Source organism: Camelus ferus, chromosome 18 (genome assembly GCF_009834535.1).
Source record: "Camelus ferus isolate YT-003-E chromosome 18, BCGSAC_Cfer_1.0, whole genome shotgun sequence".
Classification (NCBI taxonomy): Eukaryota; Metazoa; Chordata; class Mammalia; order Artiodactyla; family Camelidae; genus Camelus; species Camelus ferus.
Genome location: NC_045713.1, coordinates 14,716,452 through 14,741,970, shown reverse-complemented (window position 1 = coordinate 14,741,970; position 25,519 = coordinate 14,716,452). Strand labels below are relative to the sequence as shown.

The 25,519-nt window shown below is 44.9% G+C and overlaps 1 protein-coding gene across 5 annotated transcripts in view; it reads right to left on the bottom strand.

The window, feature by feature from the left end:
• Positions 1 to 3,242: 3,242 nt before the first annotated feature.
• Positions 3,243 to 25,519, bottom strand: part of ZNF263 (zinc finger protein 263) — a 39,185-nt gene continuing 16,908 nt past the window's right edge. The window contains exons 1-7 of one of the 5 annotated variants that reach the window (XM_014555051.2): positions 10,423 to 10,557; positions 9,275 to 10,191; positions 8,206 to 8,386; positions 7,706 to 7,779; positions 7,362 to 7,488; positions 5,739 to 5,855; positions 3,243 to 5,228 (exon numbers count right to left, since the gene is read on the bottom strand). In XM_014555051.2, the coding sequence (XP_014410537.1) occupies positions 4,060 to 5,228; positions 5,739 to 5,855; positions 7,362 to 7,488; positions 7,706 to 7,779; positions 8,206 to 8,386; positions 9,275 to 9,661 (2,055 nt within the window). In that variant the 5' untranslated portion in view covers positions 9,662 to 10,191; positions 10,423 to 10,557 and the 3' untranslated portion in view covers positions 3,243 to 4,059. Of the gene's footprint in view, positions 5,229 to 5,738; positions 5,856 to 7,361; positions 7,489 to 7,705; positions 7,780 to 8,205; positions 8,387 to 9,274; positions 10,558 to 25,519 lie in introns of those variants that run through there. The other 4 variants (XM_032461089.1, XM_006179687.3, XM_032461090.1 and 1 more) reach the window with 4 other exon arrangements.

Genomic DNA, 25,519 nt, shown 5'->3' with positions numbered 1-25,519 from the left:
GGCCCGGCGGTTGGGGCGGGGAGGACCGTGGGCGGAGGGCGGGCCTGAGGAGAGCGCGCGCCCGCGGTCCCCCGGGCTCTGAAGGGCGGCCTCGGAGGGGTACGTGGCAGGTGCGGGCGGACGGGGCCAGAGGCAGCCCCGAGGCCCAGGACGGAGGGTGGAAAGGTTTGTTGGGACGCAGCCGCCAAATGCTACCCACCGCCCTAGCCGCCCTAGCGCCTCCCGGGGCGGGCGCGGGAGCCGTCCTCCACTGGGCCAGCCGGGTGCGGCACGCCGGCGGTTCTAGCGCCGCGCCCCGTCCGGTGCCCGATGCCGCCGGAAGGCGAAGTTGCGGGACCCGTAGACTCTTTTACTATTCCCAAGCCTGAGAAAGGACTAAAGTTTTGGGTTCTGGAAATCATTTCCGAAGCCTGGAGCTCCTTGGAGAAACGCAGGCACCCCTTCCAGTGGCTGGGGCGAGATTCCCAAACTTAAACTGGACCCTCTCCCAAGAGAACGGGAATCCCTTCAAGGGCAGCTTCACCCTCTGCCTGGGGAACCACACCCAGGTCATAGAACGTTTTCCTGATGGAGAGGGAAACACAGTTCCTCATTATGTCCAGAAATACATCCCTAGGATTTCAGTAACTTAGTATTTTCTTTTCCCATCCTTTCTGCCTGGGGAAATCTTACTCTCCCTTAAGCAGGTTTGAACCACCAGTTTTGATTTCTTAACAGAAGCTTCTGGGACATTCAAGGTGTCTCAGTGATGAAGTGAGGATATTAACTGGAAGGTCTGTTGAAGTTTGGGGTGGAGGGGCTGAGCCATTTTTCATCAACTATTTTGACATTGTTGAATTTACTAGACCATTCCCACTGCCTCCTAACTGTGTAGCAAGGTGGCTAGACAACCCCTCTTAGTAAGAATTATATGATCAGAAGGAATTATCAGTCTCCCTTTCAGAAATGGAAGCCAATTTTTAATCAGAAGTGATTGCAAGCTAGATTGAGGACTAAAAGAAAATGCTTCTAAGAAAAAAAAGACCTACAAAGAAAATACTTCTAATAAATGACTTTTGCTTTAATTCATCTTTCTGTTCTTGAGTTCTGACACCCAAAGCAGTTAGCCTTCTAGTGCTAATAAATTGGATAGTTGGTTTCCTGTAACACAACATTAAAACCCTTTTACATAGTTGTTTCAGATGTTTGTGAAAGGTTTACAAAAATTACAAGTCTTAAAGCACTCTCTAAAATTTTATCAGTTGGTAATGTAAATGATTCAAACACTAAACTCTTCTTTAAAGGGTTTGGAATCTGAAACCAAATTTCATGTTACTAAGACCTGTAAGTTCATACATTACTACAGTAAAAATTCTTAAAGTGACTTCTGATGGCTTTTTCTTGGGAAAAACAAAAGAACAAAAAAACTTAGTGCTATCTTTACACTTCTTCTGGTCTCTGGTGTCACAGGGCTTTGTCGTTATCAACATTGGCCCTGCTGCTTTTTATCTGTGTCTACCAGGCCTTTTCACATTGCCTAAATGTGGTCCTGATTCTCCACCCAGGAGCCTTTCTGCTGATTTCCTGTGCTACCTTTGCTACAAGAGTGTTTGGCTGATGCTCAGGGTCAGTCCACATCTCCCAGATCTCCATTTGGACTAAGGGGATAGGGGTCTTTATTACCCACTGCGTTAGTCTCCCTCTGACATAAAAAGTCAGTTGGAATCTGTTCTGGTTATTCTCAAGATGACTAGCTGGGTAAAAGTATTAGTGTAAAAAGTATGTGTGTACTGTAAGAGTATATATACTTGGCCATCCCTTGCAGTGACTTCACAGGAGCCTGCAGTAAGGGCCTCTGGCCTGCTTTTTGAAATATGACTACAAGGAAGAAGTTGTCAATCCTGCCTGTTACCCTAAATTCCCGCCAGGTGCTTAGAATAAAGGCAATTTGCCCTATTATCTGCTCACAGATGGCACAAGTAGATGAAATTAATTTTCTACGTGCCAGGCTCTGTGCTAAGTGTTTTACACGCAATATTGTGTGACATCATCTCATTAAAACAAGACCAAGAACAGCTCTACACGTTAAGTTTGCTAGCAGGGGAGCCAGACTGGGGACTGGGTCAAGTCTCCTATTGGAAAGCCTTTTCAGTGCTGGGAGTGAATACCTGGGGGTCCCCAGTGCTCTGGCCCCAAGCTGCAGTTCTCCCAAGTAGGAGCAATGCCAGTTAGACCCCATCACAGATCTGTATGGGTGATGAGAGGCAGGGGAGATCTGAAGGGGAGGGTGCTTTCCATTCCCTTAAGATTTGTAATCCACTTAAGTTCCCATCTTAACCAGAGAGTGCTTAGTAACATCAGTTTTCCACTACCCACCCATTTCATGCCATCAGCAGCCACATTAGCTTTGTCCTGCTCCTACCAGTGCTGATCCTACACTAATGTTTGTCAAAGCCTTGCCTCCCTACCCTGACCCCCAACCCCTACACTACCACTGCCCTCTTGTGGGTAAGAGAAAGGGACAGAAATGCGAAACAGGAAGATTTTCTAAAATTGGCACAGAAAACCAAGGAAAAACTCTTACTACATTGAGGCAGAGCTAAGACTGATAAGCAAAGGTAAAGGGCATGCAGGGTTGTTTCCCTCACTTAAAATTGCAATATTTAATAGCCAGTTGCCAAAGGAACGTTTCATCTTTTTCTCCCGATGAACAGCTACTTAGATACCTTCCTCCAGGACCAAATCCTGAGATGTTGTCCTGGTATCAGAATTTTCTACTCCCAGAATCTCTCCTCATATTCGACCTCTTTCCCATAGATACATACTCCTAGAATTCCTGGTTCCCTATTCTAAAATGTAATGCTTTCCCCTAATAATTTTGCCCTCCCCAATATCTCCCTCCACTCGTAACTCAGTTATATCAGGACCATCTTTTCCCTGGGAAACATTTGCTAGACCAAACTAACTTGTCTTTGAAGAGCCAGGCCTTCCTTTAGCTACTTTACAAGAAAGTAAACATTCTAAACAAAGAAACACATTTTCATTGCTGTACACCAGAGTAGAAAAACAAATCCTTCTAGGACACCCTTATGACATCACCCCAGGCAGCCACTGGGCTTGACCTTTTGCTACCACATAGCAGTCCCTGCCTGGAGCTGCCCAGTAAGACCACAAAGAGAAAGCAGATCCTCTAACCAAAGCAGATGGAAGACAGATCAACACTGGAGGACAAGAAAAAGACCCTCAATGACGAGCCACACACATTCATGTTTCCTGAAGATATTTATTACCATCGAAATATATTTTCAACAGGGCAAGGCATGATCCCGAATTTTACCAGGATCCACATTTTCAAAGTCTCCCAGGGAAACCATCTTTCATGGAACCCTCTGAAGACTCAATCTCTGTAAAGGGTACATTAACTCAGACTGTTTTCCTCCGCCAACTCCTGGGCTGACCTGGTCTCTGGTTCCTTTTTGTTTGAGGTGAAATTTACATGCATGACCTGCCAACGAGCCCTACTGTCAAGCCACTGAGGGGGCGGTGCTGGCTGCCCCAGGCGGCCTGTGGCCTCCCAGCCAGGCCTTCAGGAGAGCTGCAACTCACTACCAGTCTTTTGGTGCCTCCAGCTGGCTTCCCAGGAGACTTCTTTGGTCTCAAGGGCCCCAGGAGCCCAAATGCTCCTGCCAAGTGTCCCAAGTGAGGAAGCAGCAACAGAAAGTCCACAGACTCCCCTAGTTGTTGGGATACTGGACACAGTAAGGCACCCAAGTCGTAAGCTGGCTTAATATACTGAGGGGGGAGGTGTGCCCTGGGACAAGAAGAATGTCAGAGAAAAGTCCACCCTGAGCAGGTCCCCTCAAAGACTTGCCTGTCCTCACCAGTTCAATCAGAATTCCTTTTCAGTTTTGTGCTAATCATTTCCTGCCTCTGCACCTCCCTCACAGTGACCCTCCCCAGTTACCTTAAAACGCACATCATTTGGTCAGCTGGGTGAGAAATACCAGCTCTTAACAACAAAACCCTCTGAATATGCCACCTTATGGGGGGGGGGGGGGCCAAGAAAAAACCCCACTGTTTCTACCCAGTGTGAGTTCTCTGATGACTCATAAGGCGTGAACTCCGAGAAAAGCTTTCTCCACATTCAGAACATTTATAGGGTCTCTCTCCCGTGTGGGTTCTCAGATGACGAATCCGATTGGAGCTGTGAGAGAAACTGTCTCCACATTCATGACAGGTATAGGGTTTCTCTCCCGTGTGAATTCTCTGGTGCCTGATTAAGTTGGATCTGTGAGAGAAGTTTTCCCCGCAGAGGCTACATTTATAGGGTTTCTCCCCCGTGTGCGTTCTCTGATGTCTGGTCAGGTGCATGCCCTGTCGGAAGCTTTTCCCACAAGTCAAACATTCAAAGAGTTTTTTCTCTGCCTTATGGGTCCCCTGATTTGTAAGAAAGAGAGTGCTGTCACTCGTGGCTTCCCCACACTCAGAGAAGGGGTAAAGCCTCTCTTTCTCATGAGTTCTCTCATGGATGACAAGGTGTGAACTTCGAGAGAAACTTTTCCCACACTCGGCACACTTGTAAGGTCTCTCTCCTGTGTGAATCCTTTGGTGCCTGAGGAGGTTGGAACTGTGGGCGAAGATCTCCCCGCATTCAGGGCACTTATAGGGCTTCTCGCCTGTGTGCGTTCTCTGGTGCCTGTGGAGGTTGGAGTTGCAAGAGAAGCTTTTTCCACACACGTTACACTGATAGGGCTTCTCGCCTGTGTGGGTGCGCCGGTGGCGAGTCAGGTGGGTGTTCTGACTGAAGCTTTTGCCACATTCCAGGCACTTATGGGCCTCCTCTCCCAAGTGGGCTCTGTGTAGTGACAGCAAGTGTGGGTTCCCACCGAAGATTTCTGCGCACTCCACCCCCATACACAGTCTTTCCGCTGCATGGATTCTCTGGTGCCTAATTAGATTTGAGTTGTTAGAGAAATTTTTGCCACACAAGGGACATAAGTGGAGCTTCTTAGGCTGCAGTTCCTTTGGTCGCCCTAGTTCTCTGCAACTGGTGGCCCCCACTAAGGACTGTTCCGTCCGATCCTCTGGGGGAGGCTCCCAGGGCTCTTCCGCCCTGTCCTGAGGCCTTCCCTGCTCCGGGCTCCAGGGTACCTCCCCTCTGGCCTGGCCAGGCTGCAGCGCCTGAGGGTGGACACTCTCAGGGGAACTGGACTGAGCACTGTCTTCCAGGTTCTCAAATTTCTCTTCCCCTGGAAGAGTTAGAGAAACCAAACCCGTATTATTTCTACACCAGAGAAAAGGAAACCCCACGTGACCTACTACCCGCAGGTCAGAAGTCCAGAGGGGCTGGCTTTACCTGTCTCCCGTCTCCCCCACAGATGGAAAGCACTCTAGACAGGCATCCATATAAGGAGCATGGCCATTGCTCAGGAATCAGAGCTCAAACCCATCTTGAATTCCCTGGTAAGGGCCCCACTCCCTCTTCAACTGAGCCACTGGCTTCTGCCCTTGGGGAATGGGGAGATGGCGCAGGACTGGGACCAGGATGGGCAAGGGAGCCCAAGATTGAACACTTCCTTATGTTTTGCACCCTGGGAGCCTCGCCTGCCATCACTAGGATAGAAGTGGGCAGTGGGGACCCACGGGAAGCCAAGTACCTCCCTGGCAGTGGTGACGGGCTAGCCTTACACCAAAACCTCAAATGCCTCATTCTCAACAGCGGAGGCCAGCTGGTCAGGCCGCTCAACTTCACTCCTTACCTGCAGCTGGGCTTCTGGGGCTCAGGCCCTCCTTGCAAGCCTGGACATTGGGATCCCATGGCTTTCCTCCTTGTTCCACCTGGGCGCTCAGGGCCTCCTGACTGGGAACCTGAGACTCTGTTCACAATGAAAGAAAAGGATTTCTATGTCACACATTCCTCGACCAGGCAGGGGAAACAAAGGTAAGTCTTGTTCCCTGCCCTGAGCGGACAGGTACAGAAGGTGCAGTAAGTCTGACAGTAATTACTTGGAACATACACTAAACTCCACCCACTGGTCACCTCTAGAGAAAGAAATGAGGGGAGGGAGACTAAGGGGTTTTTTCCTCTTTACATATTTGTGCTACTTGGGATTTTTTGCAACGAGAATGTAAAACTTTTAATTAAAACAACAATCAAATGGGTAGTCAGGTCCTTGAGGAATCAGCTTACTAATGTAAAAGAGTCTTGACTCTTACAAATCAATATAAAATAGAACTAAGTATGACTGGTTAGCTCCAGAAAGAGAAAATATAATATACTGGACAATTGGAAAAGGACTTGGGACTCTGAGATTAAAACCCAAAAGTGCCATTCCTGTACTGTGCTCACTCCAATGGCAGCAAACATGGGACTCTAAAAGGTTTCACTCCAAGAACTTGCAATCTTCTCCTCCTACCTGGCACTCACTGAAAGAGCTGTGCTCAACTTTGGGCACCAAGCCATGGCAGTGAGAGAGAATGCGGAGAAGGCAATCAAACCCAGCAGGAACTCCCTTGCAAACTAGTTCAAGTGAGATGATAGCGGTGCTTCTCTTTGCAAAAACCTCACATGAGAACAAAGTGCAGGGTGACTCTTTTCTATTGTGTGCATCAGCGGAGCTATGATGATAATGTACACAGTCCTGTTCCATGTTGTTTTTTGACTTCCTCCAACTTGTTATTGTGAGGATTTTCACACATGCAGGAAAAAAAAGGAATTATACAATATCTGTACACTCTCCACCTAAATCCAACTATTGATTTTTTTGTCTTATTTCACAGACCTCATTTTTAATCTCTGCATGATAGATAGTTCAACACACAGATGCATCTTAATTTATGCTTAACTTACTTAGACCCTGTTTTGGATATATCATTTCCAAATTTCCACAAAGCCTTTCCCTTTCCTGAATTTTTAAGGACTGGGACAGCCACTAAGCTGGAATGTTGATGCCACAGCCCCTGAAATTTGTGTCTTTGGGGACGGGCCCAGAAATACAAATGGAGCCTAGATAATATAAGTGAGGTCAGGAGAGTAAGCATTTTGAAATTGCCAGGGATCAAAAACTTAAAGCCTCAGAGCATCCTGTGACACTGCGTGTGATGGGGCGGTGTAGGGGAGGGGAGTGGGTGTGGTGCATCACTGGATTTGATTTGTTCTGCCCTGGAAGTCAGACTCCCTGCCTTCGGCTCTGGCAGCCTGGGTCTGTAAGTGTACCAACTGTGGCACTTGGCAAATATTTTACTAATCCTAGACCAGGGGACTTTAGACAAAGACAGGTCTTCCGGCAAAACTCAGAACTTATATCCGGAGGTGAGTGGCTAAGGGACAGGACCCTGGTTAGAAATGGCTCAGTCTTCATCCCTGGAAAAGAAGTCCTTACCCAGTGAGTCCACATTCTCATAACTCTCCTGCACCGTGTCCCCGGAGAGGGCCCTCTTACTAGGATCCTGATGCCCCCACTCCTCCTGGGAGATGTACATAGCCACGTCCTCTAAGCTCTCAGGCAACTGAAACAGCACAAGATCTCCTTTAGGCCCTGAGGCACCAAGAACAATTCAAGCAGAGTCATGGGTTAAAGGGGCAAAACCCAGGGGTGCCAAGGACACATTTCATGGGGAAGCAGGGTGCCAGGCCTACAAGTGAGGTGTGGAGGAGACAAAGAAGGTGGGGGAGATGCATGTGGTGAAGCAGACTAGGGGGAGACAATGAGAATTTCGACATCACCTGGGGCCCAGTCAGCTCCTTGTCTTCCATGTTTCCTTCAGGAGGAAAGAGAGAAAGCCAGGGAGCAGATAATGCTGAAGGTGACAGAAATTATGATGAGAATGGCATTCCTAGTCCTTGGCAACCCAAGGATTATTATGACACAGTATCCATTCCCCAACACCCAGGCTCTGCTTTGAGGATGCAACACTGAACAAAAGAAAGCAACTGAGGCATAAAGTGGTATCCAAAACGACAGAATACCAGCAGTCTCCTGCTGGCCCAGGTATTAAAAGTCCTCAATCATTCATTCAGCTCTAAATGTCTCTGTTCTGCATACAAAAGGGCTTAATAATAGATCCCCCCACCTCCTCCTCCCACCCCCAGAGGAACCCAAACCACTTTTAGGTCTTTTACTCCACACCTGACAACCCTCAGGTCAGAAATGCCCTTTCCTGGGCAGTACTGCTCAATCCCAAAGCCCTTCCTCCCTCCCACCTGCCCAGATAACTGTTCCTCACCCCTCTCCTTTACAGTTTGGGGGTCCCTTTTAGGGCTGGGGCCTAGCAGCTCCTGCAGCTGGGGCCCAGGGCTTCGCTCAGTCTCCACTGGCTCCAGCTTGAAGCTCGGTGACTCTCGTGCTGTTTCCAGAGGCAAAGTCTCCTCCAAAAGCACTTCTGTTCCCCGCCCATGGTTTGTGACCTGGGAACCAACCCACATCACTCATCATCACAACAGGGCCGGAAAGGAAGGGAAATTAGTACAGAATTCTGAGGGCAAGCCTTCTATAGAGAACCACTAGCAATCCCTTTGGACCCAGCAAGAGAAAAAAATGGTTTCCACTAAAGGCTTTTCTGATCCTGTGTACACCCAAGAAAATGTGTGTTGTGGGACGGGGTGGGGGGAGTTCACTCCTAGTGCACACCTTCCCCACACAGCTCTTCTGACACACCTCACTCCCTCTTGCTTTCCTCCACCTTTTCTAGATGCACCTATTCCTCACTACTGGGTAAGTTAAACTTAGGTGGCCCTGGGGGAAGTGCCCTCAGAACCTCAATGCCAAACTGTTTTTCTAAGTCCACTATTAACTGCCACCCAGCTCTGTAGATATTAGACTGCTGACCTTTATATAACAACAGCTAACAGTTATTAAACACTAAAACTGCAAGCCAGGCACTGTGATCAAAACTACATGCTGCTCTTTCTAATCCTCAAAGCAACCCTAGAGATATCTTACTGTTCTCATTTCACCAGTGGCAAATCCGAGGCCTAAAGAAATTAAGTAACTTGCTCAAAGTCCAAAAGCTAGTACGGGGCAGTGAGGATCTGAAACTGGCGAGCTGACTCCTGGGCTCACACTAATGCAGAGACACTGACTCTATGTGGAAACAGGGCACTCTTCACTGCTCACTCTATCCACTTGGGGTAAATCTGGAGAACGAAAGTTCCTGACTAAACTACAAAAAGGCCTCTTGCCCACGTAAGGTCTACTGAGGGCAACCAAGTAAATTCCCACGGTGAACTGGGCCAACGCGATGTCCCAGTCCTCGGGGCCAAACAAACCGTAAATAAAACAGCTCTTTCTCTCACCTGTTGCCTCAATCTCCCAAGCTCTTTCTGCATATCCTCCACAAGGGTCACCGCTTCTTCGCCGCTCTCCGGATGCAGCTCCTGCACCCTGCTCTGGATCTCCTGGGGCAGGATGGTCAGGAACTGCTCCAGCACCAGCAGCTCTAGGATCTGCTCCTTGGTACGCATCTCAGGCCGCAGCCAGCCATGGCAAAGCTCCTGGAGCCGGCTGAGTGCTTCCCGGGGCCCAGCGGCCTCTTGGAAGCGGAACCGTCTGAAGCGCAGGTGGGAGGCCTCAGGGCTTGGACCTGGGTCTGGCGGGGGCAGCTCCTGGCTCCAGGCGCAGTCCTCTTCCAGTTTCACTATCAGAAGACCTTCCCGATCCTGGGAGCCCGGACCCGACGCCATCTGCAGGCCCCGGGAGCGCCTTGGCCCCGAAACCAGCTGCGCCCGTCTAGGAAACCGCTCCGGACCCCGTGCAAGGATGGCCGGAGTCCCCAAGAGCCAGGGGGCCCGCGGCGCCAAGTCTCGGCCAGGAAACCCAGATCCAGTTCGGGCGCAGCTGGCTCCGGCCCCTCGGCCTCAGTAGGTCCTGGGCGCCACCGCGCCGACCCCTGACCCGCCCCGCCAGGACCGCCCCAAAGCAGGACCGGAACGACGCGTTTTTCCCCTCTCGGCGGACTCACGCAGGACTCGGCGCTTGGCTCCCACGCCGGAAGTCCCAGCGCGCGTTAGGCGTCAACAGCTATCGGCGCCTGCTCGGAACCAACTTCCGGGTCACGTTCTGGGAACTCAAGTGCCCATTGGGTGAGGTCTCGCCACAGACGCACCACCGACCAAACAGAAGAAAAGATTTCCGTACGTAGGCGGGAAGAGCGAGGGGCCAATTGGAGACGAGAGGCCGGGCCACTGGGCGATCGCCGAGGCTCCAGAAGTCCCTAGGGGAGGGCAGAGACGCGTTGGTTTGCTAAGTCCATTTGGAATTTAAACCCAAATCGGCTGTGACCGGCCGGCCAGGAGGGAGGTCAGAACCCCTCGGAAAGCTGAGTGAAAAGCAAAGCTCTAAGACACGCGAGATCCTGTGCTTCAGTATCAGGGTAGAGCCCGAAAATCTGAATTAACGAGCCCCTCCGAGAAATTCTTCCCCCACAGACAAGTTTAAGAATCACCGTCCCGGTCAAAACGAATTCCAAGGCAGTCCCTAACCGCCCCGGCAGCCTCAGAGGCACGTGAGCCACGGTTCACTCGCCCGCCTGCTCGGCTCCTGGGGGAGGCGGGGAAGAGCGGGTCCCGCCGGGGTCAGCGCCGCCGCGGGGCCTGCCGGGAGATGCAAGGTGGCGCGAATCGCGCCTGCGCCCTGAAGACAGAGGGGCGCTGCAGAGAGCTCCGTACTGAGGCTGTCAGAAGGGAGTGGGGCTTGTGGCCCGTAGCGATCTTCTGCCCGGCCGGGGTCCCGCTGCAGGCGGCTGGACGTCCCCCGGGGCCGCTCGGGATCCAGCCTGCACCGCCGGCTTCCGACTTTAAATTTGCCCGGGGCGTGCTTTTTTGTGTGTGTTGGGGGGGGGGGGCGTGTCCAGCCCTGCGGGAGCGAGATCTCTATTCATCTCCCTCCAAGGTCGGCCGTGAACTTTAATCGTGAGAGCCGAATGGAAGGAAACCCAGAGGGTCGATTCCCTGGCCGGCGCAGTCGAGGGTCTGTGCTGGTGAGGAGAGGGCTGCCCAGCTTTGAGGCAGGTGACCACGGTCCAGGTCGGCCCAGCTCCTCTTTTCCTTCCAACGACGGTCAGGCCCATGGTCTCAGGAGATAGAAGCGTCATGAATTGAACCGTGACAAACAGTAGTCGTTTACTGAGCACCTGCTTACGTGCAGCTGGATCCTCACAACACACAAAATTGTGTTGACGATATTATAATAATAGACGGTATTATCATCCGCATGTTACAGAGTGTCAGTTAACTCATTTACCAGGATCACATTTTAGTCTATCGCTAAAGTTCAGGCTGCCATGATGGTAAAGGGTGATGTATGGAGGGAGAGGGTCGACTTTCAGTGACTGGGTGTAAAAAAGTCTGAGTATTTTTCTCTCTTGTTCCACTCCAGAGGAAAGGTAGGAAGCTGCTGTGGCAAATGCAGACCCAGAGGCCTCACAGAACACAAGCTAGTATAGGTCCATTTCAGAACACCTTGTTAAGACATGTGACCTCAGAGTCCTGTAAGACCCACTTTTCCCATGTTTTGGACATTCATATTTCAGGAGACAACAGATTCTGACCTAATATCCACTTCTCTGGCATTTACTATGTCACCTCAGACAAGTTATTAAATCTCACTAAGCCCCAAACCTCAGTTCCATCATCTGTTTTGAGAGGATACTACTATACCAACCTTGTAACGGTGAGGATTAAATGCGCTTACATATGTAGGATGCTTAGAATCATACCTGGCACTTAATATGAATTCAATATTAGCTGTTGCTAAGGCACAGCAAATTCCTGAAAGCTTACCCTATCTCATAGAAAAGTGACTCGGATTATTGTTGCGGGACATGGGGCATGGGAATGTTTACAAACCTTTGCATACCTTGAGACGGTAAGAATGACGGATGAACCATTTGCTATCTCTTTAACTTTAGGTTATTAACAGGTACTTAAAGCTGGATAGATTTTTAAAGTTATTCAAAATTACTGTTAGTATTCCTCCATTTCTTTGAGATCTATCTATATTCAGACAGAGCAAACAGCTTTTATACACAGTATTTTACAGTCAAATACCAACTTGACTGGGAGTGGGGTTACAGGCCAGCAGAACTATAGCGGTTCATTTGGGGCAGAAGTTCTTAACCTAGAGTCCATGAAATTCTAGAGCAGCCCGGTACAGTAGAGCTTACTGTGATGGTGGCTACTGAGCACTTAAAATGAAGCTAGTGTAGCTAACTACCATCAACGCAGTTCTAGAGGATCACATCGATGGATTTGGAGATTGTGTAAACCTTTTATGTTGTTTACAAAACTACGTGTATTTTCTAGGAAGTGGTTTCATGGCTTTCATCAAGTTCTCAAAATCAGGAAAAAGATTAAAAACCACTACTTTAAAGCTTGGTGAAAAGTAAGTTAAGGGAAGTAACTATGCACTTCTGTAACCACTGATGATTCTGCTGTCTTATACAGTGGACCCTTGAACAATGCAGTGGGGGTCTGGGGCACTGACCCTCTACACATTGGAAAATTCATGAATAACTTTATAGTCGGTCTTCCATATCTGTGGTTCTCCATCCACAGATTCAACCAACCGTGGGTTGTGTGATTCTGTAGTACATACTTATTGAAAATTGTCCATATGTAAGTAAACTCACACAGTTCAAACTCATCCAAGAGTCAACTGTATTTTCTTGTCCTCAGCTATATCGGTCCTCAGCTGGCTCTCTATTACGTAGAAGGAAAAACAAATTTGAATTTCAGATTTTAAAAAACCCTGCTCCTGGTCTTAGTTCTCCTGGGCACTAAAGTCTCTAGAGCTGCTTTCAGCACTTACCTGGATCTCACAGATTCTCCTGCACTCAGGGTGGGGCAGCTGTCTGTGCCTGGGTTTAAACTGACATTTGATGAAATCTACAGTGTTGAGACTTTCAAGTCTGTACTCTGGCATAGGAGCAAATAAGCAGCGCTAGTCATTCAGAAATGCTTTTCCTGAATCTTACCTAGGGATATCCTGGCCTCCAGGCTTCTGCCACCCAGGCCTTTGCTATTTGCTACTCTCCCCAGTTATGCTTTCTTTCCACTTTCCCTGACAACAGCTTTCCTGTGATCTGTGGCTTAATAAGGTTTGCTTTTACTGTAACACATTGCTCTTTGATCTCATGCTTAGCTTAGAAATCCAATCGCAAACAAAATAGTGACTTTAAATGGCATTTCATTTGAAATGCAGTTTACTTTTATTAATCTGAAATATACTTCCCTTTCTCCATGAAAATATAAAATAAGGCATTTTGATAAAGTATTCTGGAATTTAAATTTTCCTTTGGTTTAATATTAACCAAGCTAATTTGCTAATATTGTTTGGTAATGTTACTATTTAAACATTTTACTCTATTTGGATCTTAAATCACTATTTACCAATCCACATTTTACTGCAGACCGGTAGACTTTGTTAGATGTGAGGAGGGAAAGGAAGGGACACAGAAAGAGAGTACAAACTATAACTTGCTCTTAGTAAGGAAAGCAATGGTAGGACATGGCTGGAAATTGAGCCGGAGAAAATTTTACTAGTTGTCTTTACGACTGCCAGAAACAGTTAGTTACTTAGGTTAATTTCAAGATAATACACATCTAGACTACAGCTAAAAGAAACATATAAAGACAATTTTTGCTGGTCACCAGCCAACCCACTTCAGGTACCAATTTTTATTTTAAAAAACCTCTTAACTGAAGTTAATCCAGGACATAGTTCCAAAACTCCCACTTTTACCTCTCTGTCTCCTCTCTACAGACTCAATAAGAGAATGTTTCTCGGCTTTAATACAGTCAGAATTTTAGGATGATTTACTTTATATTTTAATCCACACTTAGATAATTCTATTATCAAAATATTCAAAAGGGAATATAAAACTAGTTTATTGACTTTAACACAGAATTCACTGCTCTTCCACAGGCTGGAGGACAATGACCTTGAATTGAGCACAAAAAGAGCTTTCCCCTTATTTTGGTTTTGTCCTAATGTTGAAGAACTGCCTGAAAGAGGCTCCAAGTGGAATAATCCTAACTGAAAGAGACAGAGAGAGGTCGCCTGCCCCAGAAATCAGTCTGAATTCAGAAGAACCAGTGGTGACCCAAACTGTCATGCTGCCTGTCTTTCTCATGGCCAGGATATCCAGTAACAAAGCTGGCCTGAGCTTCCCCATGGAGCACAGAGAAGAGTCATAGGTGAAGGAATTGCAGGTTTTCAAAGAGACGAAACAATGATTTGACTTCAAGATAAGTGAGTGTTCACTGGCTACAGGGAAGAAAGAAAAGAAAAATTCAGCCTTAGTTAAGAGTAAAAAGTTTTGGGATCTGCTTAGGAGTTTCTATCATCCCATTACTGGTTTAACACAACTATTTTCCCCCATCTCTTTCACCTTGAACAGGAGGATATGTTCAATTTCTATTTCTTCTCCCAGTTTTTGAGATCAGGAGAGAAAATGAAGAAGCTTCTTTGAATCAGGAAAAAAAAAAAAACAAAACAAAACTGGGCACTCTGCATCCATTCATTATTACTTTAGAGGGAGATGATCTCTGTGGTTCTCTTTTGCAAAAAAAAAAATAAATAAATAATACTAAAAACATTTAGAAAGTCAATGTGGAAACCTCCAGACTTAGCAATGTTTACAGATCATCGTAACCACTCTATAGAGAGAGAACCCAAGAACTCCAACCTGGAAGAACTTCTTGACTTTAGACACACTGAGCACCAGAAGATTCATTCAGGAGAGAACCTCAAAAGTGCCTTGGCTGTGAGAGGAGCTTCCTTCGTTCACACCTTTATCGACACCAACATCGTCACATAGGAAAGAGACCCCATGAATGCATTACACTTATAGAAAGCAATATGACAGTGTATTTTTAGAATGTTAATATGTTTCTCCTCTCTTATCAAGTGGTTCCACATCTGAGAAACTACTCTAAGGGGGAAAATTTTTTTTAAAGCAAAAATAAAAATAAAGTCTTTACATATCCACTCACCCCGACACACAGAACCTCCAGTGGTTCTCCACTGCTCTGATAACAAAGCACAGATTCCTCAACAAGCCGTAAAGATCTTCACGATGCAGGCCCTGAATTGTGGCAACAAACACTGTGGTTCACTCCTAACCCCCTCCTCAAGTCAGAATTACTTTCTTCTGGGCTCCCTCAGTTCTTTGTTTAGACCTCATTTTTCGCTTTTAACACAGTTCTCCTTAGCTGGGAGGGTTAACTGCAACCATACTACGACCTGTCCTCCCCTGCACTTCCAGTATACGTACATCAACATCACACACATGACTGAAGTTCTGCAAGATACAGAACAGCTATTATTCATCTCTTTATCCCTTAAAGTGCCCTGTATACACTAAACATTAATAAATGTAGCACTGAATCAAGAGAGATGTGAAATGGCTCTTGGAAACTAAGAACAGAGAACATGGCATAGATATACTTCAGAGTTACACTTCTGAGCATTTTGAAAAGATAAGGGAAAAAAACAGTGCCCACCTGATAAATACTACAAAGATTAATGAGATATATTTAAGTGCAGGCTCTATATAAAATAAACTTTCAATAAATATCAGTGTGTTTTATTTCTAGTCTTCGTTGTTTAATAATAAAAGCATTTAAGGATATGAGTTTTCCTCTAAGTGCAACTTTGTTTATAGCTCTTAATTTTTTATATAGACTATTCTCCTTATTGATGATTTCAAAACAGTTTATCACTGCAGTTTTCATATTATTTCCTCTTTAAGCCAAGAGTTGGTCAACTGGTCAAGCTAGTCAAGAAAATTTTCCTCTTCAAAAATTTTTTTTTGGTCACAGAAAACAAACTGTGGTTACTAGGGGGGAAGTGGGGAGAAAGTATAGATTAGGAGTCTGGAATTAATAGATACACATTACTATATATAAAATATATAAACAACAAGGACCTACTTATAGCACAGGGAACTATATTCAGTTTCTTGTAATAAGCTGTAATGGAAAAGAATCTGAGATATATATATAGAGAGATATCTATATATATTTATTTCAGAATTGCTCTGCTGTATACCTGAAACTAACATTGTAAATTGATGACACTTCAATAAATAATAGGAATTTTTTAAAAAGAAAAAAAATCACTGCACTGATTAGAAAAGGAGATTCTATTTCTGCTTTGAAAAGTTCATTTCAGTTTTCTTGTGGACTTAGATTTTTAAAAACTTGTTAAGTATCCCAAACACCCTAGAAAACAAGGGTTCTATTTGTAGGACACAAATCTAGAATAGTCTTGGATCTCTCAAGTATTATTATTTCTTTAAAAGCACATTTCGTGATGGAGAAGTGAGAGAGGAGTTTGGCTTGCTTCCCAATTCTGTTCCCTGGGTTTTTTTGTTTTTTGTTTTTTGTTTTTAACTTCCTCTTCCCTTGCTAAGTGGTTTTAAAAACAAACAACAAGCAAAAAACTACTGTATGGATTTTATATAGCAACTGTTAATAGCTGCCTAGGTATTAAAGCTGGCAGTTAAAAATAGGAGACTAAAGGACCTAGGAGAGGCTCATTCCTTTATCTAGCTGAGGCACTCCTTAAGATGCCGTATTGTTTGTCTTTTGAAAGCAGAGAGATCCTGCAGGAGCTACTTTAAGACTTTTCTCAATTATGACCTTCCAGAATCTGCAGTAATTCTTTCACAGTGTGTTGAGAATGTTGTCTAGGCTAAAATCAAGGAAATGAGCAGACTGAGGAAATCCACCTCCAAGGGGCTCACAATATGGTGGGGAGTGAGACACAATATACTTTGCCCGCTGCACCTACAGTCACCTTCACATTCCCTAAAAAAACATCCTAAGGGCCCTCCAGGAAACTTCATAATCTTTAATGCTAAAATGAGTACCCATCCTGAAATCCTCTTTCATTTCTAGCCTAGTGATCTGGGCAGAATAATGTCAGAAATGCCGAAAGCTCAGACATAAGCCTTTAGACCTGGCTCCCGGCTTCCTCTCAAATCTCCTGTAAAGATGTGGAATGGGGTGGGAAGGACAGCTCAGCTATTGGCCTCTTTTTAGCCCTTATAATCAGTTTATTTAGTCCCTAAATCTGGATATTTTTACGCCCAGAATAGGAGCAATTTTTTTCATTCTAGGAATAATATAGGTTAGCCTCCATCCTGTCTTGTTCAGTGTCTGTTGTCAGACAGGACCTCCCAGATGTTCTAGCCATCCCAGTCTAACCAGATAAAGGAGGGGAAATAGCCATTTTTGCTATTCCCAGTCCCAGCAGACACACTGCGGAGAACCCAAGAGTCACCTGCAGACAGCCAGTACTGAGGTCTCAGACACACAACTCCAGTCAGCTATAGCTGTTCCAGTGATCTCCAGACATCTGAGCCACCCCAACTGAAGTTCCAGTCACGGAGCAGACCTGAGTTGTCCCTGCTGTGCCCTGATTGAAATCCCAAACACAAAATCATGAGCCATTAGAACACAAGGACTGTTTTTACAATAAGCTTTGGGGTATTTGTTGTGCAGCGACAGATAAGCAGAACAACTGTAATACATGAGCAGTCACTGTGAAAGAATCAAAAGAATAGAGATGTAGAGAAAGAAAATGAGGAAACTTTCCCATCACCCCCTTGTTTCACTTTTTCTCCCCTTTTTATAGGTAATGGTTGGACATCCTACCATTCTCTTTCTGATGTGTTTGCATATGTATATGCATTCATTGCATATATTTATCCCTCTACACGTATTTTCCCAGATTTTTTTTTTAACTTCGCAGTGTGTCTCTGAATCTATCTGGATCAAGATGAATAGGCCCTTCTTACTCTTAATAGCTACATGATATGCGACAGTATGAGTGTATCAAAATTACTATTTCCTCTGTTGTTGGACATTCAGGTTGGTTCCAATTCTTGCTTTAATGAACAACTCTGCAATGAACATCTTTTAATGCAACTTTGTGTTCATTCAATAATTTCTTTAGAATCCTAGAAATGGAATAACTCAAGCAGAGGGTATGTGCATTTTCAAGTATTTTGGTGGTAAAATATACATAACATAAAATTTACCATTTTAACTACTGTTAAGTGTACAATGCAGTGGCATGAAGTGCATTCACACTGTTGTGTAACCGTAACCACCATTCTTCTCCAGAATGTTTTCATCATCCCAAATTGCAACTCTACTCATTATCAACACTCCATTACCGTCTCCTCCCAGCACCTGATAATCACTATTCTATTTTCTGTCTCTATGATAAATTTGACTATTCTAGGTGCCTCATATCGGTGAAATCATAAAATATTTGTCCTTTTGTTATTGGCTTATTTCACTGAGCATATTTTGGGGTTTTTAAATTGACAGTCAATAAAAACAATGTTGTGTCAATTTCTGGTGTACAGCATAATGTTTCAACCATACATATACATACATATTCCTTTTCATATTCTTTCTCATTATAGGTTACTACAAGATATTGAATATAGTTTCCTGTGCTATACACTTAGCATAATGTTTTCAAGATTTACCCATGCTGTAACATGTAACACAACTTCCTTCCTTATCAAGGCTGAATAAGTAGTAGGTACATCACTCAGCCAGTGTCACACAACCGGTTAACTAGGGGGATAGTATTCTCACTCAGGTTACCTGACCCCAGAGCCTGTGCTGTGAAGGCACATAAAGCCCTCACATGATACTTGGTGCATATAATGTGCTCACTATATGTTATCATCCACCGTAGTTTCAAAGCCATGATTTTTGGTATTTTGACACCACCACCCACCTCCATCACAGCAGCCTTGGAAAATGTTTTCTGTGGACTCTGATGTCCAGTTTTAGGTTTGACACACATTGTCACTTTCCCCTACTTCCTGCAGCATTAATAATTGTTTCCAGCTGCCAGCTTCTGTGGAGGACTGTCCCTGGGGACAGGGATGGGAGTGGGGCGTCCACTGGGCTTCCAGCTGTAGGCCCAGAGACGACGCATGAGGACGCCCTCTACAGGACCGCAGGTGAAATGCCACGTGAGTTTTGGTACTTTTCTGTGGGTGAAGGTACCTGTCCAGATACCAAAACATTTTCCAAAGCTGCTGTAATGGAGGTGGGTGGTGTTGTCAAAATACCAAAAATCACAGCTTTGGAACTACAGTGGTTGATAACATATAGTGAGCACATTATATGCACCAAGTATCATGTGAGGGCTTTATGTGCCTTCATAGCACAGGCTCTGGGGAAATGGCCCTCCAGTCATTTCAGCCTATTTAAACTATATTTTAGAAATTTAATCTTCTGCCCTATATCTTCAGGGGAATCAAGGCATGAGACTTTATGCTTTTGCTAAAGAATCTGTGTCTGCATTAATTTGATGCCTGCAGTGTGTGTCTGTGTGTTTACTTTGGAGTTAGGTCTGTGCTGTGTTCCCTTCAGTACTGCCAAATATCACATATTACTTGAAATTTTCACATATTTGTTTCCCTATGGACACAGTTTGCCTTTTAAAAACCATTTTCCTAATCCTCTTCACTCCAGCGAAAAAATGTTCCAGTTAATGAGATTTTCTTTAAGTTTTTATTTTTTATTTTTTTGAGAGGGGAGGTAATTAGGTTTATTCATTTATTCATTTTTTAGAGAGGGAAGGTTATAGCTCAAGTGGTAGAGCACATGCTTAGCATGCATGATGTCCTGGGTTCAATCCCCAGTACCTCCTCTAAAAATAAATGTTTTTTCTTTTCATTTTCTTTTTTTGAGGGGGGGGGAGGTGTGATTAGGTTTATTTAGTTAACTTTTTTTAATGGAGGTACTGGGGATTGAATCCAGGACCTTATGCATGCTAAGCATGAGCTTTACCATTTGATCCATACCCTCCCCCCTCAAGTTTTTATTATAAAAATAATGAGAAAAACATGAAAGTCTTCCTCTAACACTGAGCTTGCTATATTTTCTGTTTTGCTTTATTATCTTATATCGAAAATATATTCATGGACTCTGTCTCATGTGTCATAAAATGTTTAAATACTCATTGGAAAACCACAAAAATGTATAGAAGGGAGTAAAAAGCACAATCTCCATGCCCAATTCTACTCTCTAGAGGTTGCCATGTTATTTCTTGAGTCTCCCTTCAGACATTCACATTTAAAAAATATTTTCCTATTATTTACAAACATGGGATTACACTATCACATTGTACAACAAACGTGCTTGTCTCATTTAACAATATATACTGACCATTTTGGCACATTAGCACATTGTTTTCAACGGATGCAGAGCAGCCCATGGAATGGAGTCACCACAATTTACTAGGGCAGTCCTCTGGTGACAACTATTTAAACTGTTCACAGTTTCTAACTAATTGGCAAGTCTGGCAGGCAGGGAACTGTTCCATAAGAATGACAAGGATATGAGTAATAAGCAGGTGCTCCTCACACTACCATGCTGGTGAATTTAGTCTGGTTATGCTTACCTGAGACTAGAAAGTAGTCTTGATGGACTTAGCACGAATAGAAAATTGGAACTAGAAATACAGCTACAGCTACACGATCTACCTGGCAGTCTCTTCTTTTTCCATTTCCTGCAGTACATTTAGATGAAGGGAAATCTTTCTTGAAGGTGAAATACGTAAAACAGTTAAAAAGTAGGGGCTGCCCTCGCTGACGTGGGGGTCTATGCCTTAGAGGCCCCTGCAAGGTTTCTCTACGTGGACTTCAGGAAGTCCATGAATCCCCTGAAATGACCTAAGAAATTGGAGATGTATCTGCTTTTTTCCCTGGGAAACAAAATAGAACAAAACACTATTCCTATGGCCAATAGCATTCCACTCGATTTTTCAAAGAATCACGATACAGAGTTTAAGAATCTGTATTTCAGGGTTCCTAGAGGCAGTGAGAACCGAGAGGACGGCAGTGCAGGGGTTGCGCCCAGTGATCCACTTCTTTTACAGGTCTTCTCATGAATGGCAGTTACCGTTTACCCATTTCTCTCCACCCCAGGAGACAAGCCCCTTGAGGCTGGGATCCCGCCTGACCTGACCATCCTCGCGCCTGACACAGTAAGTGGAATATAATAGGCACTCAGTAAATACTTGCCGTAAACATGAGTCAACGAGATTCACACGCTCATCAGGGGCAGAAGGCTTTAGGGATCTACGGCCCCACTGCGGCCCCGGAGAACCCAAGCTAGCTAGTCCTGATGGGAGCTGACTCCATTTGACCACGCTGGGCCCAGTATACTAGCGGATACAACCTCTCCTCCTCGGAGCAGGGAGAGCGGCCGCTATGGCAGAAAGCAGCTATAGGCCGAGGGAGCTGCCAATCCGCAAAACGGCGGCGCGGCTCAGGGCCCTCTTAAAGACGTAGGAGGCCGTGAGCCCGCCCACCCGCCCCCCGATTGGTGCCGCGTTCTCCCAGGGCCCGCTGGGAGGTGTAGTTCTCAGCGTCTTACGCAATAATGCCTGCTCAGTGGGGGTTTCCCTTCCTCCCGCAAGCCCGGCGGGGTCCTGGACGTCGGCGCCTACCTGCCTGTCTGTGCCCTGCGCTGACATTTCCCCTTTATCCTCTGGCCGTTTTTCCAGCAAACAAACCTCTCCTGCCCCAAGCCGCTTCCCCTTGGAGCGATTGCCCCAGGGAGGTGCTGTCCAGTGTGAGACCTGTCGCCTTCCTGCCCCAAGCGCTTAAGCGGGGTACAGCGGTCGGGAACCGCGGTGTTTGGGCAGAAGAGGTCCTGGAGGTGATGCTCATGCTGGGGCAGGGATCTCCGTCCACCTCCACGGACAGTGCCCACCACGTGCCAGGCGTCGGAACACCAAATGATGAAGCGGGTACTTCTCTTACGGTGCCAGGCGCGTTTGCAAACATTACCTCATTGAATTCCCGAAACGACCCACTTGACAGACTAGAAAACAAGTCCAGATAAGTCGAGTAATTTGCCTAGGTCACACAGGTCCTAGATCTTGGAGTCTCCTATTCCCCCACCACTCCGTGCAGTTTCCAAACTCATGAACAGTTTCAATGCAAGATGGTGAGCAGGAATGACCGGAGCACCAGGCAGGAGAGGTCAGCTCTGCCAGGGGTGAGAGGACGAGGAGGTGGGAGTGGGGGCAGGATTATGTAAACCGAACCTCAAAGGGTGAGGGTAAGGGAGAGCAGTTGCCTTTGGTGGTAAAAGCCAGCCTCCTAGTAGGGTCCCTATATATATTGGCAGGAAAAAAATTTTAATTATAAAATGTTTAAATACATGGAAAAATATAGAGAGTAAAATGAACAATCACCGTCCATCTAGATTTAACAATCAGAATAAATAATGTGTATAGCACTTTATAATTTATAAAGCCTCTTGCTTAAGGTTACCATATTGCAAACGAAGCTCATTGGTGAGCTGATCTTCTTGCACCCCATTACTGTACCACCTCGGACAGGTCAAAGCCACCCACCACCCCCACGTGGGAAGCTGGTTTCCTCTCCCTCCTTTCCCATCCTGCTCAGGAGGTTGGAGGTTGTCCCAGAACTTGATTTGCACAGTTAAAATATGTTTCTTAGTGGGAAGTTCATTGCCTGGAAGTACACTTTGAACTTGAATGGTTAGCTTCTTAAAGTCTCAGATTTCTCCCTTAAAGTTCAATATACTGATGAATGAGGGAGAGTTTGAGTCACAATGAGATCCATTATTTTCAATTCCAGATTAATACAGAAACTCTTCCACAATCTTCCCAACAGTTCTTTCCATTCGCTTAATAACAGGCATGTATTACATTCAAATATAATATACCTACTTTATGATGATGGCTGGGGACAGGACTGATATCTGCTTAGAGGCCAAGCTAATTATAAAATACTTCTAAAACTATCTTTTTTCTTATTATAAAAGTTATATATATATATCCCAAAATGATGCAAAAATGAATGTGATAGAGAGTGATACCCCTTATCACCTAACACCAGTCAGAATGGCCATCATTTAAAAAAAACCCACAAACAATAAATGCTGGAGAGAGTTCGGAGAAAAGGGAACCCTCCTACACTGTTGGTGGGAATGTAGTTTGGTGCAGCAACTATGGAAAACAGTATTAAGATTCCTTTAAAAACTAAAAACAGAGTTACTGTATGATCCAGCAATCCCACTCCTGGGCATATATCCAGAGAAAACTCTAATTTGAAAAGATACATGCACCCCAATATTCATAACAGCACTATTTACAATAGCCAAGACATGGAAGCAACCTAAATGTCCATTGACAGATGAATAGATAAAGAAGATATGGCGCATATATATATATATAAAATATATAGTGGAACACTACTCAGCCATGAAAAAATTAAATTATGTCATTTGCAGCAACGTGGATGGATGTAGAGATGATCATACTAAGTGAAGTAAGTCAGACAAATACCATATGATATCATTTGTATGTGGAATCTAAAATAGGACACCAATGAACTTATTTACAAAACAAAAACAGACTCACAGACATAGAAAACAAACTTAGGGTCACCAAAGAGGAAAGGGGTAGGGGAGGGATAAATTAGGAGTTTGAGATGATCAGATACAGACTACTATATATAAAATAGATAAACAACAAGGCTGCACTATATGACACAGGGAACTCTATTCAATTTCTTGTAATGGGCAGTAATGAAAAAGCATATGTATAACTGAATCACTATGCAGTATACCAGAAACAACACAATGTTGTAAATCTTGAAGTATGTAACTATACTTCAAGAAAGAGAGAGAGAAAGAAAGAGATACTCCTGAAGACCAGGAGTGGAGTAAAGGTCAGGGTATCTGAACTGTGCATCACTTAGGAGGAGAGCAAAGGTTGAAGCCTTTGCAGCAGTTGCACTGGATTTAGATTTATCCTGTCCCCAAATAAGGGCACACATGGTCACAGAGGTACAAGAAAGAAGAGTCCATCAACACTCCACTTTATCTGTGAAATCAAACATTTAAAATGAATCCAAAGGGCTATAACCCTATTTTCACATTTCTTCATTAAAAAAAAAATCACTGGAATCTCAAAAGTGGAAACTCTATAATATAGTCTCTCTTGACCTAGAAAGGCCAAACAGTAGCATCAAAACACTGCCTTTCAAGAAGGCCCTGTGACAGAATTGCCCCTGTTGCAAAAAGAGCTGCTGAAATTGCAACATATCCTGCTGTGGACTGGAAAGGCCCAATTCCTCCCCAAGTCTGTCATAGGTGCCTGAGTTTTAGCTAAGAGGAGTTTCCTGGCCAGTCAAGATGGTGTCAGAGATCCCAGGAACGCAACTAACCCTGCGTGGTATTGCACAGTTTCATCATCTCTGTTTCAGCAGTGGGAAGTTGACTTCCAGAATCTTGTATAAGTCCTGGCCCCAGAGACACCCCAGTCAATACCTTCTGGCCCAAACTAAAAATTTCACACATCAGACATTTGCACCATCAAGGTGCACTTGGGTTCATTCATTTTTTTTTTTCAGGGAATACATTAGGTTTGGGTGTTATTTTCTCAGCAGCATCCAGAGAACTGGACGTTGTCAGCTGTTAAACCCAGAACACTGACTACTCTGTAAAATATAAAGCACGTGGACCCATCAGACATTAAAATAAATTCTACCAGCCACAACTCATGGAAGCCTTGATCCCAGGTTGCTCATATACAGAGCTGTTTTGTTCAGCCAGGCATGAGCATGTTGTAACTGACCTATGGGAATGGTCAGCATGGCCCATTTTGAGCCTCACTGGTGACAAGGTGACATCTGTGGTTAGAGATGAACAGTGAAATAACAAAGTATTATCATGCAGGAGACAATATAGCAAAATGGTTAATAGAGTGAGTTTGAACCCTGGCTCTGGACAAGTCTTTAAGCCACTAATTCTGGGTGGAAGTGGCAATGATGAATTCTATACTGAAGGGGTGCTGCAGAGATTTTAGGAAATAATGGATATAAAGCAAACTCTGTCGGGCACAGATTAATCACCGTTGAAGGGTAACTGTATTACCAACAAAACATCTGTAAGCCAAACACGTCATGAGAAAGAAAGTTTAAACCAGGATACATAAATGATGCCAACTAAGTGATAGAAATACCACCATTTTGCAACCACCATTGTAGCAACTGATTTAGGAAAGGATCATCAATGAATGAAACCATGGGAGGAAAGACTGTGAGAGAACAGGGCATTTCCACACACCCAGGTTACTTATTATACAGAAAAAAATGACCTTTTACAATGGAGAGATCTCAAAGATACGTGGATGTACCCTCAGGCCAATAATGAGGAAACAATCACACAAGTCTAAGCTGAGGGACATTCTGCTTGGAACAGACTTTTCAAAAACATTAATGTCTTGAAAGAATTTTAAAAGGTAAGGGGGATGTGAAAGTGTTCTAGATAAAAAGAGACTACAGAGACATGACAACCGAAAGTAATGCATGATCTCTGATTGGATCCTGGATTGGGGGTTTAAAAAAAAGCTATCAAAGACATTATCAGGACAATTGCAGAATTTGATTATGGACTGACTGCAGTGTTGTAATATTAAATTTCCTGAATGTGATAACAGTATTGTGAGTATTTAAAATAATA